This window comes from Staurois parvus, unplaced genomic scaffold, assembly GCF_062004578.1.
Source record: "Staurois parvus isolate SC_StPar_1 unplaced genomic scaffold, SC_StPar_1.0 ptg000027l, whole genome shotgun sequence".
In the NCBI taxonomy this organism is placed as follows: domain Eukaryota; kingdom Metazoa; phylum Chordata; class Amphibia; order Anura; family Ranidae; genus Staurois; species Staurois parvus.
In genome coordinates, this window is record NW_028317823.1 from 6,068,587 (window position 1) to 6,089,471 (window position 20,885).

A 20,885-nucleotide genomic window follows, 5' to 3' on the forward strand; every position below is an offset into this window, starting at 1 on the left:
AGGGGGCTTTATATGGCTATAAAACATGATTCTTGTGAACTACTACGGTGTATTATGTGCATAAAAAAATATATAAAATTACAATTTGTATACCTAAAATCACCTCTTTGAATTGTGTGCTGAATACAATATACTTGTGTGTGTGTGATTTAAATTATATAAAAAATATATATGTGAGAAATCAAATGAGTGGATCGCCTACACCATACACATACTCATACTAGTGTGTTACTATAATCAAAAAACAAATAAATGTGCCGCTCTCCACTAAATAAAAATTGTGAAAAAAACTTAAGAAAATGTTTATACATATACAATATATATTACAAATTAATTATAAATTCATTTTAAATTATTTTTAATTAACGTATATAAGTCGACACTTGTGGTATGCAATTCTGCTACAAATGCGTTCCCAAGAATAATCCATGACTATTTGTGATATCTTCCACTAGTGAAAATTATATAAAAAAGTCCACACAAAAAACTTATTCTCGTGCTCCTTCGCCAGTGTGCACTCACCCTTTAAATGGACCTGATGAAGCCACGTGACCCGGTGGCGTAACGCGTAGGGGAGGGGCTCTGACGTCACATCGCTTAAAGGAAAATACACAGCAAGTATGAGGAGTGTGGCAAACACATAAGAGGATTCTATATTATTGCAATACAAAGAGATTTTATTAACTGTATTATGTGAGTGCATTATTTAAGCTTAATAAATACATTTTAAAGAAGATAAGGCATTATATTATACTCTTTAATTACATGACATTCATGTACATGGAGAGACAAATCAAAAAGGAGTGAAGAGACCTCCTAGAGGAGAGTGGGATAAGTCCATCCATCCATCCAACTTCAGGAAAAGAGGTCTCTGGGAAACAGCAGGACCCCCTGCTGGAAAAAGGGAAATACTCCATCTATCCATCCATCCATCTGGGACAGGGATAGATACATCCACTCATCTATAAGTCCGTTTAAAGGGACACAGGCTGTTTTTGACCTCACTTAACGGTTTGGTCATATAAATCAGGTGAGCGCACACTGGCGAAGGAGCACAGGAGAAGACGTTTTTTGTGTGGACTTTTTATATAATTTTCACTACCGGAAAATATCACAAATAGTCACGGACTGTTTTTGGAAACGCATTTGTAGCAGAATTGCATACCACAAGTGTGGACTTATATACCTTAATTAAAAATAATAAAAAATTAATTTATAATTAATTTGTAATATATATTGTATATGTATACACTTTTTCTTGAGTTTTTTCACAATTTTTATTTAGTGGAGCACGGCACATTTATTTGTTTTTTGGACTTTATATGGCTTCTGGATGTTACAGAAGCTCCTTTTTATCTATCCTGAACCTGTTGTGTTGTGAAAAAGAATGTCCACTCACTAGCCTCATTTTCTTTTTTTAACCCAAAGAAATAAATAAAAGAGACAGTGAAGAATAGTAAAATAAAAAAATTAAACTTGAACTCAAGGAAAAACATCCTGGCAGTGGACACCCACATCTCTCTCCCTAGCACTGCAATGCAAAGCAAATGCTCATTAAAGCAGTATTAAACTGAAGAGCAAGCATTTGTGATATTGCAGCTTACCAATTCTTAGATGCGATGACTGCATTTGTTTTCTTTTTAGGCTTTCTTTCTTCTACTTTTATCTTGTGATCCAGCCAGCAAGTCTGTTGTTTTTCAAAAGCACAAGCTCTCTAGCAGAATGGATCAGTTTACAATGACGAGACAAACCATTTAACACTGGAAAGTATGAGAAAATGATCCGTTTTTATTTATTCATGTAAAAGCTTTATCCAAAAAGAAAAAAAAACTGTTTGCAGTAACTGATTATAAAGTGTGAGTTGGAGTTTGATTTTAATTTGTTAGTGTAGTTAAATCTGCTAGTACTTCTAGCACTATCCTCTAAGATGTTCAGGTTGGTGGTCGCATGCTGACATCATCAAGTATAATGCAGGACCAATAGCCCTGCATTGTATGTGGGGACGGCAAGGGCCCACCCAGAACCCAGGGTATTGGAGAGAAGAGTGGGGCATTAGCTAGGTATCAATAAAGTACCTGATGTGTGGTCCCCTGGTGGCTGCTACTTCTTGAAAAATGTTACCTATAGACATGTGCAGAACAAAAATATGGTGTTTCGTTTCAGATTGATTAATTACAATTCTAACTGGGTTTTATTAGAATTCATAATCAAAATTAATTTGGTTTAGTTTTGATTATTCCTTTTCCAAGTATTCGAAGTGAATTCAAATTGAAAATATTGAATCAATCAGAATTCACTGTAAAAATAGCTGGCTCTATTCTATTTGAAATTCAAATTTTGGCTATATTATTTTTATTTTATTCTATTCTTTAAAATGCTATTCTATTTTTTCTATTTTATTATTTGATATTCTATTCTTTTATTTCCTATTCTATTCTTTTCAATTCTACTTTATTGTTTTCTATTCTATTTTATTTTATTCTATTTTTTAAAAAATTTAAATTTCAGAAGACGGTATATTTTTTCTATTTTCTTTTCTAATCTATTCGAATTTCAGAAAACGGCTATATTCTTTCTATTCTAATCTTTTTTTCTATTCTATGCTATTTTATTATTTAATATTCTATTCTTTTATTTTCTATTCTACTCTTTTCAATTCTACTTTATTCTTTTCTATTCTATTATATTTTAATCTATTTTTTTTAAATTTAAATTTCAGAAGACGGTATATTTTTTTTCTATTTTCTTTTCTATTCTATTTGAATTTCAGAAGACAGCTAGATTCTTTCTATTCTAATCTTTTTTTCTGTTCTATGCTATTCTATTTTATTTTTCTAGTATTTTCTATTATACTCCTTAGTTTTCTATTCTATTCTTTTATTTTCTATTCTGTTTTATTCTATTCTATTCTTTTTGAATTTCAGAAGATGGCTATATTCTAATACACACAGTCTTTGAAGGAAATCATCAATAGTCAGCAATAGGTTTACATTTTGAATATGTTTTCAAATTCCATGTCGTTTTTCAAATTTGTTTTGAATTGTATTCAAATTTGGAAAACGCTATTATTACGAACAATTTTTTTTTTCTCTATTTTGGATTTGTTTAAACCAGGGGTGGGCAAACTTTTTGACTTGAGGGCCGCAATGGGTTCATATATTGGACCCGGGGGCCGGACCAAGAGTAGATGAATGATGTGTATGTGTCATCCATAGTAAGTATAGTAATATTCCCCCATAGTAAGCATAGTAATTAATCTCCCATATAGTAATTCATCCCCCATAGTAATTCATCCCCCATATAGTAATTCATCCCCCATATAGTAATTCATCCCCCATATAGTAATTCATCCCCCATAGTAATTCATCCCCCATATAGTAATTCATCCCCCATATAGTAATTCATCCCCCATAGTAATTCATCCTCCATAGTAATTCATCCCCCATATAGTAATTCATCCCCCATAGTAATTCATCCCCCATGGTAATTCATCCCCCATATAGTAATTCATCCCCCATATTAATTCATCCCTCATATAGTATTTCATCCCCCCTGTGTCAATTCACTTACCTTTGCTCCGCGCGTTCCTCTCGCTGTGTTCCCGTGCCGTTCCAGTCTTCAGGGCGGACTGTGAGAGGAGCCTAGCTCCCCTCTCCTCACGTTCGTCACGCTGCCCCGCCTACACACATCCTGACAGCCACATCCGCGGGCCGGATTAAAAGGTCCGCCGGGCCGTATGCGGGCCATAGTTTGCCCATTGCTGGTTTAAACTCATTGCTATTGTAGTTCTGAAATCCAGATACATCCGAATCTCCAAAAAAAGTAAATTTCATCTGAATTTTGATTCAAAACAAAACTGACCACATGTCTAGTTACATATATGCAGCCTCTGTGATGTCACCATCGAAGTTCTGGAGGTGAAACTGACACCTTGGGCTGGGGCATAGTGTTCGGTCAAAGCGAGTTGCATCCAATCTGCATATTGAACTGGCACTTACACAAATCTGAAATAAAATAATTTTTTTTTATTGAATTTGAAAAAGAAATTGCTGACTGTTGCTGATTTCCTTCATAGACTGTGAGGTTTATTTACTAAAGCTTGAGAGTGCAATATCAGGCTCACATCTGCATGGAAACCAATCAGCTTCCAGGTTTTATTGCCAAAGCTTAACTGAACAAACTGAGGCTAGAAGCTGTTTGGCTACCATGCACAGCTGCACCAGAGTCTGAGGACACCATTTTTACTAACTTTTCTCCTCTGAGTATTGGGGTAGGAATATAGATGTCTTCTGACATTCAAATTTCAAAAAGAATAGACTAAAACAGAATAGAACAGAAGAAAACAGAATAGAACAGAATAAACTAGAATAGAAAATAAAGGAATAGAATAGAATAAAATATAATTGAAAATAAAGGAATAGAAAAGAATGGAATATAATAAAATAGAAAAGAAAATAGAACAAAATAGAATATAACAGGCTTCCAAAATCTGAATTTCAAATGGAATACAACCAGTTATTCTTTGCAATGAAATTTGATCAATGAGATATTTTTGATTCAAATTCGATTTGAATACTTTGAATCCATCAAAAAATTCAAATTCGGTCAAATGAATAAATGAAATGAATTTTGTTACAAATGCAACAAAACAAAATTAGTAACTTAACTAAATGAACCAAAACAAAACACGTTTCTTCGTTCTGCTCATGTGTAATGCAGTGTGCAGTTACAGACAACAAATACCGCAGCATACCACAACGCCACTACTGCGTTATGGTGCTCTGCATAGTAAAAAAAGGGTCACGGGCATTTTTTTCTTCCCTGTTGTGCTTTGGCAAGGGGGATGCATAAATGTGAAGCTAGCCTAAACAAAATAAACCTAACCCACCCATCCACATAAAAAGAAAAGCAGTATATCCTCTATATAAGACTAGATATTCCTTTTTTTTTTTCTGAGCAAATTGTGACTAAGCAACTCAATGAGGGAAACTAAGCGATTCTGCCTTGGGGAAATTTCACCATGGGCAAAAAAAACGGGATTTTCCTTTTGATTCCCCCTCATCATGACCAAATTATTTATACCGCCTTCTTTGGAAAGCATAAGTAAAAAATAAAAAAATGTAGATGGGGAAAAAATAAACGGAAGTATTAACCGTACAGTGTATTTGAACAAATTGATGTATTTATTTATGTTTTTCATGTTAATGCACTTTATTATGTGACAATTAGTGAATGGAAGAATAAGAAAATAACTGTGTGCTAATTAAATAAAATTAGCAGTAATGATTCACAGCTGCCGCACGTCGCCAACACCTGTTTGCAGCTGCGAGATGTGCGCTGTGCAGCCCATTGAAGGGAGCTAATGGGTTTAATATTGCTGACCCCAAGTCCCAATCTAATCTAATATTTTAGGAGTTCCTGGAAGAGATTACATTGAAGGGGATGCCTGTTGGGAAAAAAACAGTGTCTCAATGTTTTATCTTAGCAATGATTATGGGCACCAAGGTCTAAAGTTCTCCTTGATTGCTGTAGGCTAAGACTGAGAATTGGGTAATACTAGCTTTTACCAACATTGGTCTGTCTGCCTGAGGAATGGTGTGAGATCCAACTGGCAGATTAGCTTTAGTTAGACCTGTGAAATTTCCTTTTTTATTCAAAGGTTACACCGGCAAAGGCCCAATGTAATTTAAATTGGAAGACTGAGGGCTCGGTGTGAGTGCAGGCTGAGGGCTCGGTGTGAGTGCAGGCTGAGGGCTCGGTGTGAGTGCAGGCTGAGGGCTCGGTGTGAGTGCAGGCTGAGGGCTCGGTGTGAGTGCAGGCTGAGGGCTCGGTGTGAGTGCAGGCTGAGGGCTCGGTGTGAGTGCAGGCTGAAGGCTCGGTGTGAGTGCAGGCTGAGGGCTCGGTGTGAGTGCAGGCCGAGGGCTCTTTGTGAGTGCAGGCCGAGGGCTCTTTGTGAGTGCAGGCTGAGGGCTCTTTGTGAGTGCAGGTGTTGAGTCACCTGCCAAAATTTGACGGTAAAAATATGACGTTGCAGGACTGGACTGAAAGAGTGCGAAGTGCGGTTAGGATGTGTAACCTGACGTCCGAGCTGCGGGCAGAGGTTGCATTGGGGGCTCTAGAGGGTGATGTCAGACGGACAGTAATGGTAAGGCCCGAATCTGAGAGAGACACCCTAGAGAAAATATTCTCCATGCTTGAGAGAGAGAAGGGGGGCTGTGTGATCTGAGAATCCGATGCCATCCAGATGTGAGGACAGCCCTCCGTGATCAGAAATTCAGTTGAGTGAAGCTGATGGTGTTCAAGACGCTAACCCTATTCAAAGAAAGGAAGATTGCTTCCAGGAAGCTGATGGGAAGCTGAGGAACTAAGCAATCTATATACTGTGATATTGCATGCTTAGTGGAGAGACAGTTGTTTTGTTCAGAGTCACCAGCGGATGAAAAGCAGACCCGGGTCGGTAAGATTGTGTACGCACCTCATTTCAGTGTTGGCGCTTATAGGACTGAGACAGGCCTATAGTTAGTTAGTTAGGGTCTCTGTTTGTGTCAGGCCACAAGTGTTGTTACTGATCATTGGAAGGACTCCACAACTTAAAGTGACATTTCACATTGGAGAGCTGATAAAATCCTACAAACTCAAGCCAGACTGGCGTTTTGCTCAGAAGGAATACTCAGGCATGTGCTACAGGACCACTTATGGGAGGGGGAATACTGTAGATTTGTGTAAGATTGTAAGCTGTTGTGCTGCACCGCAGGCTAGCCCATACCGTACACCCATACACTGATTCCTGCTCTTATAGGGTAATAACAGGTAAGGTGAGGCAGCTTAGTTGTGCCCGCCAGTAGGTAAATTACTACACCTTCTACCTTCATGCAGGCTGAGGGCTTTGTGTAAATGCAGACTGAGGGCTCCGTGTGAGTGCAGGCTGAGGGCTCCGTGTGAGTGCAGGCTGAGGGCTCTTTGTGAGTGCAGGCTGAGGGCTCTTTGTGAGTGCAGACTGAGGGCTCCTTGTGTGTGACGCCACTAATTGGGCATCATACACACAAGGAGCCCTCAGTCTGCACTCATGGACTTCTTTTGATGCTAGTGTAAACTTAGCCTAATGGTTAACTGGAGCCTGGAGCAACTTTTTCCAGGAGAGATATTTCACCAATTCATTTACTGTACCCTATCCTAACAAGACTGTTTGTTTATATATACATTTTATTGTTCGTTCACCTAAAACTGCTTATACAGATTATAATATCTATTTACAGCGATTGTAAAAGTTCACTTTTTATTTCTAAAATAATAAACCTGGTATACTTACCTGCTCTGGCTCGAACCTCCTCTTCTGGGGTCTGTCACTGGTGATCTCAACTCCTCCTCTTCTGTGTATGCCAAAGCCAGGCTGTGCATCCATAGACACACACAGCGTGGTTCAGCCCCACCCCCTGATCTCTGTTCACAGAATTTGAAAGACAGCAGCAGGAGCCAATAGTTTTGCCTGCTGCTTCTCTGTCCTGTGTATGCCGAGAGCCGAAGACTCGGGTACGTATTTAGAGGCTGAGGGGGCGATACTGCTACTGGGACATTTTTTACCTTAAAGTGGTTCTAAAGCCTAAAGGTTTTTTTTTACCTTGATGCATTCTATGAATTAAGGTAAAAAGCCTTCAGTGCCCAGCCCCCCTTTATACTTACCTGAGCCCCTTCACGATGCAGTGCTGTGCAAGAGAGCAGCAGCTCTCTCTGCTCTGTCCCTCCACACAGGGCTGATCCATAGCAGAAGAAACCATTGGCTCCCACTGCTTTCAATCAAACTCTTTGACGAGGGAGCAGGGTGCGGAGCCGTGCCCCACTGTCTGTTTCTATAGATGCAGGCAGTGGGGCTCGGGAGCAAGCCCACACGCGTGCCCCCAAAGGAAGCAGCTTCCTATGGGGGCACTGGCTGAAGAGGAGAGGCCAGGAGAGCTGGCGGGGGACCTGAGAAGAGGAGGATCAGTGTTGCAAAACCATTACACAGAGTAGATAAGTATGATATGTTTGTTATTTTAAGTACAAAAATAGCTGAAGCTTTGCAATTACTTTAATGCACCAGAATGCATGAAGGTAACAAGTGTCTTGGCATTAGAACCACTTTAATATTACCAACAATTGTTTACTGGGTGGATATTCTCATGGATCTCACTCCCAGTCCCAATCTGAGAAGTTTTCCAGTAAGCGCCAGTGGACTGAGAGGGATCATTACTGGGGTCAGTTAATGCCAACGTTAACCCTTTACACACACCAACTGTAGCTACTGTTCTTACCTCTGCAACGATCCAAAGCCACTGGGCTTCTTACTGGCACAGGAGTAATGTATTCCAGCACACTAGCACCAGTGATGTAAGAAACCTGCCTGTTCATTGTCTTTTTTTTTTTTTTTCTTTTTACTATAGTTCCAATGATAGGCACACAAACACACACCTCTCAAGGTGAAGCATACTATGGTGTAGATGCTATCAGAACCAATTGCAGACCTCAAGGTGCAGGTCCGGTTCATGGCCAGGAACCATATGCAGAAAAAAAGTTGAATTGTGAACACTCCAAACAACTTTATTCATCCTAAAAAAAACCCAAACATCATGGTTCTACAGGCAGGGAACAGTTGAGGTGTTTCACACGTCATAACAAAGACACTAGGCTGAATAAAGTCGTTTGGAGTGTTCACATCCTTGAGTGCGGTCATCTGTCTTTTACTTTAAAAAATGTCTGTGACGCTCGCTGCCACTCCAGGCTGGAAAAGAATGTTTTAAAATATGGTAGGATTCTTCAAAGAGACAAGGATTTTTTTTTTAATTTTCTATTTAGAGCATTTAGAGAATCAGCTTAATTTTTAAACTAATAATTTTAATGATCATTTTAATGAAAGTAGGGGAAAAATTGGTGCAAGATAATATTTTGAGAAATGTATATTACAAAATAGATAATAACAGTGAAATAAAACACATGAGCAGAGCATATTCCTGGAATCGTGTTTTTCAGGCATTTTATGGTTGCATTATGAACACTTTGTGGGGTTTTTTGCATGTGTATCAAGCTTCAGGCGTTTGTTTCCTAAGCTGGATAAGGGGAGTAGAGCAGTCCTATAAAAGAGAGGAGTTCTTGGGGTGTAAAAACGCGCATATCATGCATGTACAGGCAGTGAACAGGGACAATTAGAAAGAAAAGGATTCTGCATATTACATAGTTACAGTACATAGTTGGTATGGTTGAATAAAGACACCAGTCCACATAGTTCAATGCATGTTGATCTTAGTCAAGGGTAGAGAAGTGAACAAAAACCGCTGAAGTGTGAATGGAGGTTTAACAGGATTAAAAATGAAAGGTCCAGTTTTCCTGGATTTTGGTCCAATGTGCTTTAGAGTAGTCTGATCTGGTGTGTCAGCTTCCAATTGCATCAGCTTTTCTGTTAAACCTCTAGACTAGAGGGTGTCAGTGACCTAATACTAACCCAGTCAAGAGAGGTGTGATGTAGGCGTGCTGGTGCGTTTCTGATATTTCAGCAGACATTCCCTCAATTCCAGTTTTTCAATCTGCATACTTTCAGGTGACCACGTTTTACAATCAATGCATCAGTGAATAGGTTAAAATCAACATCTGACAGAGATCAAATATGATATTAAACTTACATCCATTCTTTTAAAAATGTGTCCCATCCACCTCCTGGACATTATGGCATAGGCATATTTGGTATTGAACTGATTGTCATTTTCTTATACATTTGTGAAAACAAACATTATTAATGTAACTCCATCATCGCACAAATTGTTAAAATTGTATCGCTATTACTAATAATAATTAATAATATTTATGAATATTTCCAGATTACCATGTTTCACAATCTAACAAGTAATGTATTAGTGAATAGAATGAAATCAATATCTGATAGATATCAAACGTGATTTTAAACTGATACCTTTTCTCTTTTAGAATGTGTCTCATTCACTTCCTGGACATTATAGCATAGGCATGTTGGGTATTAAACTGATTGTTATTTTCTTATACATTTGTGCAAACAAACATTATTATGCTCTATACATACTATAGTTCCTTTTAAGCGGTTAATAGCATTTTTTTCTGCTCCTAGAAGCTAAATAGAGTTATCATATGTGCCCATGTACACTATTCTAGGCCAGTGTTTCTCAACCTTTTTCCAGTCAAGGCACCCTTTAAAATTCTGCACAATCTCAAGGCACCCCATTCTAAAAAGTAAAAAACTATTCTACACACAACCAGTACACCCAACATTAGAGGTGATTTATTCTTCCAAAGCAAATGCATCTTTGCACACTGGTACTGACTAGTATTCCAATGTGTCTCTAGGTTTCTCTCCCTCACTCTGCTAATGTAACTCCAGTGCTGATGGAGAGGGGCAAACAAGGATGATGTCCATGTCCCTCACATCTTCCTTATCAACTGATGTCATTGGTTGTCAGGACCCCAGCAGCTAGAAGGTCATAAAAGTGCACAATGAAAACCTGTGGCTTTGTGTACTAAAAGGCAGCATTGATCCACTTGCTGGCTTGTATACAATTTTTGGGTGTTTTGCCAAGGCACCCTAAAGAAGCCTGAAGGCACCCCGGTTGAAAGAGGCTGCTCTAGGCTATTAGTGTTTTTTGAGCTTTAGCTTCTAGGAGCAGAAAAAAATTTTTTTTTTGTAAAGGTTTATAGAGCGTTTTTCCAGCAGAATAAAAAAACACGAAACGCTCCTAAACTCTACTAAAGCGCTACTAACAACTTTTTTCTAGCTTTTTCTCTTTGTTTTATCTACATGTACTGTAAAAACGCTAATAAAATGCTAACACTCCTAAACACTTCTAAACACTACTAAAAGGCTACTAAAAAATGCTATTACCAGTTTTTTTATCCAGTGTTTTTTCTAGCGTTTTTTTAGCTTAAAAAGCTAGTGTGCATGGAGCCTAAATGTAACTCCATCATAGCACAAATTATTACAATTATATCACTATTACTAATAATAACTAATAATATTTATTAATATTTCCAGATTACCATGTTTCACAATCTTACAAGCAATGTATTAGTGAATAGAATGAAATCACTATCTGATAGATATCAAACATGATTTTAAACTTATACCTTTTCTCTTTAGAATGTGTCTCATTCACCCCCTGGACATTATAACATATGCTATAATAATATAGCTGTTACATATCAAGCACGATATTGAACGTATGTCAATTCTCCATAGGAGATGTTATGTGTCTCATCTGCCTCCTGAGCATTATAGCATAGGCATGTTTGGTGTTGAATTGATTGTTGCATACATTTGTGTAAACAATCATTATTAAGGAAGCTCAATCATAGCACTAATTTGGGAAATTTGCAAAACCAAACTCTGTGTGGTTCAAAAAGTCTCACAGATGTACTTTGTAGACTCGAATTCCAGAAAAGGCATTTTACAGCCTGATTCTATTAGAGACTTTGGCTTAATGGATGTTTATGATTCCTATTTATGGTGTGTTAAACAGAATTGTATTCCTTTGTCAGATGTGTTAAATCCTAAAAATTCCTAGCATAGACAAGAGATTTAAATCTGATCATTTTCGTCGTTGACATGAGAATTTTAGAAATATGAGGGTGGCACCCATTTGCCTCACTCAGTTTGGCGTCTTAGAAACCTTATTATCAGAGGCCTACTTACACAATGTTGTTCATATCCAATCAGGTAGACCCTCATTCTAGTAAAATTTTCAGATCTAACAAACCACATTTTAGCAAATTTTCGATGTATGTAGCTAGCTGTAAAAGGGTCCTGTAAAGGCCCATTTATGTTTAACCCCTTGACTCCGATGTAACACAAATATGCGGCCTCACAGAACTGGGCTTTTTTCCATGGGGCTGCATATTTGCATACCTGTCTTTCTGCTGGGAGTGCACTGCACAGCGTGCTCCCAGCACAAAGACCGCAGTGTCACTGAGAGCACTGGGTCCCATTCTAACGATTGGGACCCGGGACTCCCGATTGTGGGTTACATGATCGCTGTGATATCCTCTGATTGGCTATCACAGTGATCAGTCACTGTACAGCCCGGCCCCCTTGTTTTGTTTTTTTTTTCTCTCTATGAATGGAGTATCTCTCTAACTCCTGGCATAGAGGGGGGAAAAACATGTTTGTAAAAAAAAAAAAAAAAAAGATAAATAAATATTAAAAAATGAAGAAAAAAATACCTAGATCAAGTTTGATCTAGTTCAGTGCCAGGGTAAGTTTTTGGGTCAGGGACAAAGGTCAAGGTCAAAAGGTCAGGGTCAAAGGTCAGGATTTAAAAAAAAATTGGTATCAGTGTAATTTAGTGTCAGTGTGTTTTAGGTAAATATTAAAAAATAAAGAAAAAATACCTAGATCAAGTTTTGAGCTAGTTTAGTGCCAGGGTAAGTGTTTGGGTCAGGGTCAAAGGTCAGGGTTTAAAGAAAAAATTGGTATCAGTGTCAGTGTGTTTTAGGTAAAAAAAAAGACAATGTTTTAGGTAAAAAAAAGACAAAAACAAAGTGTGCACTATTGTTTCTGGGCTGTACTATGGATACAAACAACAAATAACATACACATATATGGTATCGCTGCAATCGTCAAGAGCTGGAGAATTTATTTTGGGTTGTTCTTTGGTGGTGGGTTATGCTAGTAACAAGAAACACACAGCTAAATTAAAAAAAAAAAAAAAAATTTTTTTTTACTATTTTTGGCCAGTTTTCCTTTGATAATAAAATACAATCAGGAGATATCCATTACTATTTACCACCAAATGAAAGCCCAATTTGTCCTGAAAAAAACAAGGTATAATTCCCCTGGATGTACAAAGTAATTGTGATGATATGTATGGTTTTATTAACACGTCAACATTGCAAAATTATGCTTAGGCATTTAGATTTGTGTTACCCTGAAGCATGAAGAGGTTAAGCATTGTGGCAACTCTTAAATGCACACTTGAACACAAATGAGTGGTGTGTTGTGGTATAATGGTTTATTGTGAATGGCACCCCAATGCATTGTGCAGTAGAGAACAATGCACAGCGCACCACAGCATGTCACAACCAGGGGCGGACTGACAACTCATGGGGCCCCCGGGCAATAGGGGATCATGGGGCCCCTGTGTCCTTGCCCAAACTCAAAAAAGTCTATGAAAAAGGTACCAGGGGCATCTCATGGGGCCCCCTAGTGACCCCGGGCCCTCGGGCAGTGCCCGAGTTTCCAAATGGTCAGTCCGCCCCTGGTCACAACACACATACTGTCCATTTAGAATAAATGCACGTTTCTTCATTTTGCAGTGCATTGTGCAAGGAATTCATTACAATTATAAGCATGTTAACCCATACCATAACACACATCAACTGAAAGTGTGACTGGGCTCTAAGACACACGTGAACCTTTCCTATTACTCACAAAGAAAGGGCTGTTCATGAATACATAGAAGAGTGACAGCAGAAAAAGACAAAGTTGACCATTGAGTGGGCTTCTACAAGTCATTATTATTATTATTATTATTACACAGCATTTATATAGTGCCAACAGTTTGCTCAGCGCTGTATATTACAATGGGAGACAATACATGAGACAGTACAGTAACAATACAATAAAATACACAAGGGGTTCGAGGGCCCTGCTCCTTGGAGCTTACAATCTAGGAGGGAGGGGTGAGTGGTACAGGAGGAAATAGCTGTGGGGGATGGAGTGGTGGGGAGAGCGGAGGAGATCAGCAGTTAGGTGAGGGCGGGGTAGGCTTCTCTGAAGACATGGGTTTTCAGGGTGCCCCTAAAGGTGAGGAGGGTAGGTGATAGTCTGATGGATTGGGGTAGTGAGTTCCAGAGGATGGGAGAAGCCCTGGAGAAGTCCTGGAGATGGGCATGGGAGGAGGAGACCAGGGAGCTGGAGAGTAGGAGGTCTTGTGAGGAGCGGAGAGTGCGTTTTGGGTGGTAGATGGATATCAGGTTGGTGCTGTAGTTTGGGGCAGTATTATGAACAGCTTTGTGTGAGATAGATTTGAGTGTCATCAGCATAGAGATGGTAGTTGAAGCCGTGGGAGTGTATCAGTTGACCAAGGGAGGAGGTGTAGATGGAGAAGAGAAGGGGCCCGCGTACAGAACCTTGGGGGACCCCAACAGAGAGAGGGAGTGAGGAGGAGGTGGCCGAGTTATAGGAAACACTGAAGAAGCGTTGTGATAGATCGGAAACTAACAGAACTAATTATTGGAGGTTGTTGCTATAGATGTTACTCCTCAAAATACTAGGCCAGTATATATGTTTTGGTCAGTCCTGGCCATAATCCATCAGAGGGAGACTTTATGCTGTTTATGAGTTAATAAGGCCTGTATGGATTCGGAGCAGAGTTTTGGCTTTGTGGATTCCATCTTCATATTGATGGCAATGTTAGTTGAGCATATCAAATAATTTTCCTGTATATAGACCAGTGGGCAAGTGTATGCTCTTTGCAGACACCCCCAGACCCTTTCTTACCCAAAATGAATCCTAGCAATAGGCCAGGAAAAGTATGCAGATTCAACTTCAGCTTTAAAAAGGTTTACAAATGCCAATATCTCAGCCCTGATAATTCCTTTTACATGCTGCCTTCCCAGCGCCAATGTATTATTTTTTAGTTATGGCGGGAGACTGTGTCAAATGAATAAACGCTCCAGTGGTTCCAGGGTCATTTGGCAAAGTCATACACAGATACATGTTTAATGATCTGCTTTTTTTGCTCTTCACGCGGCAGAAAACTCGTCTTTGTAGACTTTTTGTTTTTTGTTCGGCTTCCTTTGAGGCCACATAGAGGAGGCTTGAGGATTTAATAAGCTTGCTATTATAAAAATGTTTGACAGATAAGAACATCAATCATGGGTTGGCGAGCACGGGGATTTATCATGTTATTTATCTCCGCAGTGATGGCTGGGCAGACAGGTACGATGTGACAGACAGTTATCAGCGCGAGGCTGCCGGAGGAATAACCATCAAACTGCAGTCTCCTGATGTGAAATGGTTTGACGAATATTACCTGCAGCTCAAGCCAGAGACCAACCTGCGTAACCCCTGGTTTCAGGAGTTTTGGCAAAACAAGTTCAAGTGTCGATTAAAGGGATATTCACAGGACAACCAGATCTACAACAAGACCTGCAGCAGTAAGTAAACTGATATGGACTTTATTGTACGTGGCCATTGTGCAGTCTGTTTTACTTAAAGAGGGCCCATCGTGTTTGAAATGTCAATTGTCATCATTATTATTCCGTTGTTTTAATGCAAGTTGTGAAACTTTTGAAAGCCAATTGAAATGACAGAAATATATAAAGTATAAAGATACTGCAATAAGAATTATTATTATTAGAATACAGGATTTATATAGCGCCAACAGTTTGCTCAGCGCTTTACAATATAATGGGAGACAATACAGCAACAATACAGTTCAATACAAGAGGGATAGGAGGGCCTGATCCTGGGAGCTTACAATCTAGGAGATATAGCCTCCATTTTCATTGTGCAGCCTTTTTGCTCTTGGAGTTGGAGTGGGTCCAGATATCTACCCAGTCCAGTAGACATCAGAGTTTGACCAAGCTGTCCAGTGCACTCTGTAACTGAACAGACATTAGTCAGACATGCCCCCTTCACTTCCTCCACGCTACAAGTGCCCAAGGGTGTGGCTGTTAAACCAGTAATACATGGATCAACATTTGGCCAGTTCAGCAGGGCAGGGCAAATTTTGATCCATTTATGGGCAGGCTCAGGGGCGGACTGACCATTTGGAAACTCAGGCACTGCCCGAGGGCTCGGGGTCAGCAGGGGGCCCCATGAGATGCCCCTGATACCTTTTTCATAGGCTTTTTTGAGTTTGGGCAAGGACACAGGGGTACCATGATCCCCTATTGCCCGGGGGCCCCATGAGTTGTCAGTCCGCCCCTGGGCAGGCTGGTTGTGCAGACGTTGATCTACTGATTGATTTCTGTACAACCAGCCTGTGGGGTTTTTCCAGAACAACCAGTGACACCAGCTGTAGCCAGCAGCACAGATCTTTGTATTTTGAAGGTGGGGAAGGGTCCCCACCATCAGAACACAATAGCAAAGCAGGAGTGATTTCCCCTTCCACATTGAGTGTGTGGATGGGGAAATGGGTCATTTCAACCTGTTTGTTGAGCAAAAAACTATTTATTAATGTATTGCCTGCTTTACTCCTCACTGCCAGCCAAAAGCACTGAAGTGGGAGAACAAGAAGAAGCATGTTTTACTAAGAGAAAAGGGTATTATAAGTAATTTCCAAGCAAATATTGGTTAAAAACCAAAACATACGGTGTTACAGGACTATAAAGACATGAAAAAGACATGAGAGGTTTTATTTAATATTTTAATTAGAATGTCGGTGAGGGGGGAACAGCAGAAACAAAGGAAAGGACATTATAAGCAGATAAAACTTCAGTTTTGGGTAATAATAAAGTTTTATTGTTGAATTAACAGGCTTATAGCTGAAATGTAAACTGTGAAAATGCTTCCAAAATGAAATATTTCCAAAATTCCAAGCACTACTTCAATTGAAAAGCATACTGTACCAATAATATTGTTATTGTACTGTCACATGTACTGTCTCCCATTGTAATGTACAGCGCTAAGCGAACTATTGGCGCTTTAATAAATACTGTATAATAATAATAATATATAAAGTACTAATCGCTGTTTTGATGCACCCTAGTTTGTGTGTACAAATGTAAATGTCTACCACTATCCCCTATGGACACACTCTAACCTTGGTTATATAGTTAGTCTGGCTGAAAAAAGACAAAAGTCCATCCAGTTCAACCATTAAAAAAAAAAAAAAAAAAAAAGTTACAATCCTATACCCACAGTTGATACAGTTGATCCAGAGGAAGGCAAAAAAAACCCCCAGCAAAGCACGATCCAATTTGTTCCTGCAGGGGAAAAAATTCCTTCCTGATCCCCCGAGAGGCAATCGAATATTCCCTGGATCAACTTTACCTATAAATGTTAGTATCCAGTTATATTCTGTGTATCTACGAAACAATCCAGGACTTTTTTAAAGCAATCCACTGAGCTGGCCAGAACCAACTCTTGAGGGAGTCTATTCCACATTTTCACAGCTCTTACTGTGAAGAAACCTTTCCGTGTTTGGAGATTACTGTGACGGAAGTGTAGGCAGGACAGAACACACAAAGAAGATGGTAAACACGCAAAGCTTTATTGAACTATGAAAGGCACTCAATCAGGACAGTTCATGGCACTCTGCAACATGCGGCTTGTAGGGACACCCACGGTAAGCGGGCTCACGGGGACTCAATGGGACCTTGGCGATGGTGTCTGACCTCAGCACAACCCCCACACAGCTTACTAGGGACAACATCAGGCTCACGGGGACTCAACGGGACCTTGGCTGTGGGGTCTGACCTCAGCACAGCTCCCACACAGCTTACTAGGGACAACATCAGGCTCACGGGGACTCAACGGGACTTTGGCTGTGGAGTCTGGCCTCAGCACAGCTCCCACACAGCTTTCTAGGGACAACATCAGCCTCACGGGGACTCAGCGGGTAGCGATGGCTCAAGCACTCAGGGGGGCAGTCCAGGTAGCTATACTCTGGGCACGCCATGGGGCAGTTCAAACAAGGGTAGTCTGAGTGCCCAATAGGGGCAGTTCATGACAAGGGTGGTCTGAGCGCACAATAGGGACAGTTCATGACAAGGGCGGTCTGAGCGCACAATAGGGGCAGTTCATGACAAGGGTGGTCTGAGCGCACAATAGGGACAGTTCATGACAAGGGTGGTCTGAGCGCACAATAGGGACAGTTCATGACAAGGGCGGTTTGAGCGCACAATAGGGGCAGTTCATGACAAGGGTGGTCTGAGCGCACAATAGGGGCAGTTCATGACAAGGGTCGTCTGAGCGCACAATAGGGGCAGTTCATGACAAGGGTGGTCTGAGCGCACAATAGGGGCAGTTCATGACAAGGGTGGTCTGGGCACACAATTGGGGCAGTCCAGGGCACTCCGCAACATGCGGCTTGTAGGGACACTCACAGTAGGCGGCTTGTAGGGACACTCAGAAATGGGCAGCTTCCAGGGACACTCCCAGCGGTCAGCTTCCAGGGACACTCAGCAACGGTCAGCTTCCAGGGATACGCAGCAGCAGTCAGCGTGCAGAGACACTCAGTAGCAGGCAATGTGCAGGGACACTCACAGTGGTCAGCTTCCAGGGACACTCAGCAATGGACAGCGGCCCTCACAGCGGCCAGCTTTTCAGGGACAGCAGCGATTAGCAGACAGGGGCCCTCACACCGGCCAGCTTTTCCAGGGACAGCAGTGATTAGCAGGCAAGGGCCCTCACAGCGGCCAGCTTTGTAGTAGAATACATCTTGGCCTAAATTTATGAAGAACAATTATTTATTTGCAATTGTCATTCAAAGTGTGAGAGCGCTGAAACCTAACAAATGGCCTGGACTGGAAGGGGGTAAAAGTGCCCGGTATGGAAGCGGTTAATCCTCATTCGCCACATAGTTGCCCAATTAAACAGTGCATTGAGGTCGGCTTGTAAGTTGGAGACATCCTTTAAGGCTGGCCATACATTATACAATTTTCTTGAGATTTTTGGTTTAGATTTACCAAAAACCGTATAATAGGAGGTCACACCTAACAACACTTTCAATTGTATCCAATTAGGCAGGTCCTTGTGCTACATAGTTGAAGGTATATCTAAAGGAAATTAGGCAGAAATTGGACAGAAAATTGTATAGTGTATGGCCAGCCTTAGGACGTTATTCCACTGCACAGCTTGGTGTCATCTGCAAAGGCAGAAATGGGATTTATAATCTCAAACCCTATATTGTTTATAAATATATTAAAAAGTAAGGGTCCCAACACTGAACCTTGGGGTACACCAACAACCCTAGACCATTCAGAGTATGAATCATTAATATTGTTTTATTTTTCCAGTTTTTTTTATCCATTTACATACGGATTTTTCCAAGCCCGTAGACTTTACCTTACACATTAGCCGTGTGTGGGGAACTGTGCCAAACACTTTTGCAAAATCCAAGTATACCATGTCCACCACCACCCCTCTGTCCAAGTATACCACGTCCACCACCACCCCTCTGTCCAAGTATACCACGTCCACGTCCACCCCTCTGTCCAAGTATACCACGTCCACCGCCACCCCTCTGTCCAAGTATACCACGTCACTGCCACCCCTCTGTTCAAGTATACCACGTCCACCGCCACCCCTCTGTCCAAGTATACCACGTCCACCGCCACCCCTCTGTCCAAGGTTTTGCTCACCCCCTCATAAAAAGAAATCAGATTTGTTTGACATCGTCTGTGTTTCATGAATCCATGCTGTCTGCTGCTTAAAATATTTTTTTCCAGCAAGAACTCATCTATGTGGTCTTTTATTAAACTCTCCAGTATCTTCCCAACTATAGAAGTTAAACTAACAGGTCTATAATTACTTGGTAAAGATTTTGACACCTTTATAAATATTGGCACCACATTGGCCTTACGCCAATCCAGTGGTACTATGCCAGTCATTAAAGAGTCCCTAAAAATTAGGAACAATGGATTTGAAATGACAGCTCAATTCTTTAAGGACCCGTGGATGTATGCCATCCGATCCAGGTGCTTTATTCACCTTTATTCTGTCTAAATATTTCTAGATCATATCAATTGTGAGCCAATGTGGATCATCTGGAGCTGTGTCAATACCATGCCCATTATGGACAAGAGCTCCGCCATGTTGTTTTGTATACACAGAGCTGAAGAAGGTATTTAATAAATTTGCCTTCTCTTTGTCCCCAGTCACCCAATCTAGATTATTTTGTAAAGGGCGTACATGTTCAGACTGTACATTACCAATTCTCCAAGGGAATGCAAAATTTTGAGCACAACTGTATATAAAGCAAGCAGAACATAAGATGTAGGTAATGAAACTTCTAAGGAATTAAATTGATAAAAGGACATTATTAGGTTGCTTTAAAATATTTAATGTAATAAAACGTGTAATGGTTTTGTATTATTATTTTATAGGGTTGAAAGGTTGAGCGTTGTTTTAAATAGTGTTATTTTAAATAGATTTGATTTAAGTCAATAAATGACAGAGGTAGGCTAATAGATACCTATGTATGCGGCTAACCTTTTCACATATGAAATGTAACACGATATTCTGGAATTATTTATCGACTTTTTGCATTTTGAGGATAGCTATATTATAGTCATAAGGGGTTATTTTAATAATGTCTAATTTGATTGCAGTTCCCATCCATAGAATATCTAATTATCTGCTTTACAGGCCTGTCAAACCTGTTTCTCAGGAGCCATCTAACTGCCAGAATGTTCTGTTTTTTTTCTGCCTGACAACCAATTACCTGTGGCAGTCAGCACAATCAAGCTGTACAGTGATATATTGCCCTAGAACCTTGCCTGTCAGTAGCTTTTCTTTTATATTAATTAGTGCTGCTTAACTAACCTGGAATCACCTGAAAGCATTTTGTGAATGAAAGGACTAATATTTTCCACTTGTAGTCATTTGATTGCTCAGAGGAAAATTCCATTTTTAGGTGAACCTCTGGAAGCTGTGCCCCCCAAAAAAGTCAAGCAAAGAACTAATCACCTGTATTAATATAATTGATCTTCTGCACTCAAGTGTGACACCAAAACCATGAGAAGATTCTCATTATTGCAGGCATCCCAAGTACATGAACATGGTCTTAGTCATCTAATATCCACTTGGCCTTGCTGCCCTCCTTAGGCTGGGGTATTCATAAGCACTATATACAAAAGAACAAAAGAGGCCACACCAGCCTTGTGCATTAACAAGACACCGTGTATTTCCAAAATATAAAATATAATATAAATAATGATAAAATATA

The 20,885-nt window shown here is 40.2% G+C and overlaps 1 protein-coding gene across 5 annotated transcripts in view; it reads left to right on the forward strand.

Moving 5' to 3' along the window:
- GRM5 (glutamate metabotropic receptor 5) overlaps positions 1-20,885 on the forward strand; it is a 546,141-nt gene that overhangs the window by 418,217 nt on the left and 107,039 nt on the right. For all 5 annotated transcript variants that reach the window (XM_089656651.1, XM_089656647.1, XM_089656644.1 and 2 more), the window contains exon 4: positions 14,912-15,147. In XM_089656651.1, the coding sequence (XP_089512777.1) occupies positions 14,912-15,147 (236 nt within the window). The remainder of the gene's footprint in view (positions 1-14,911; positions 15,148-20,885) is intronic.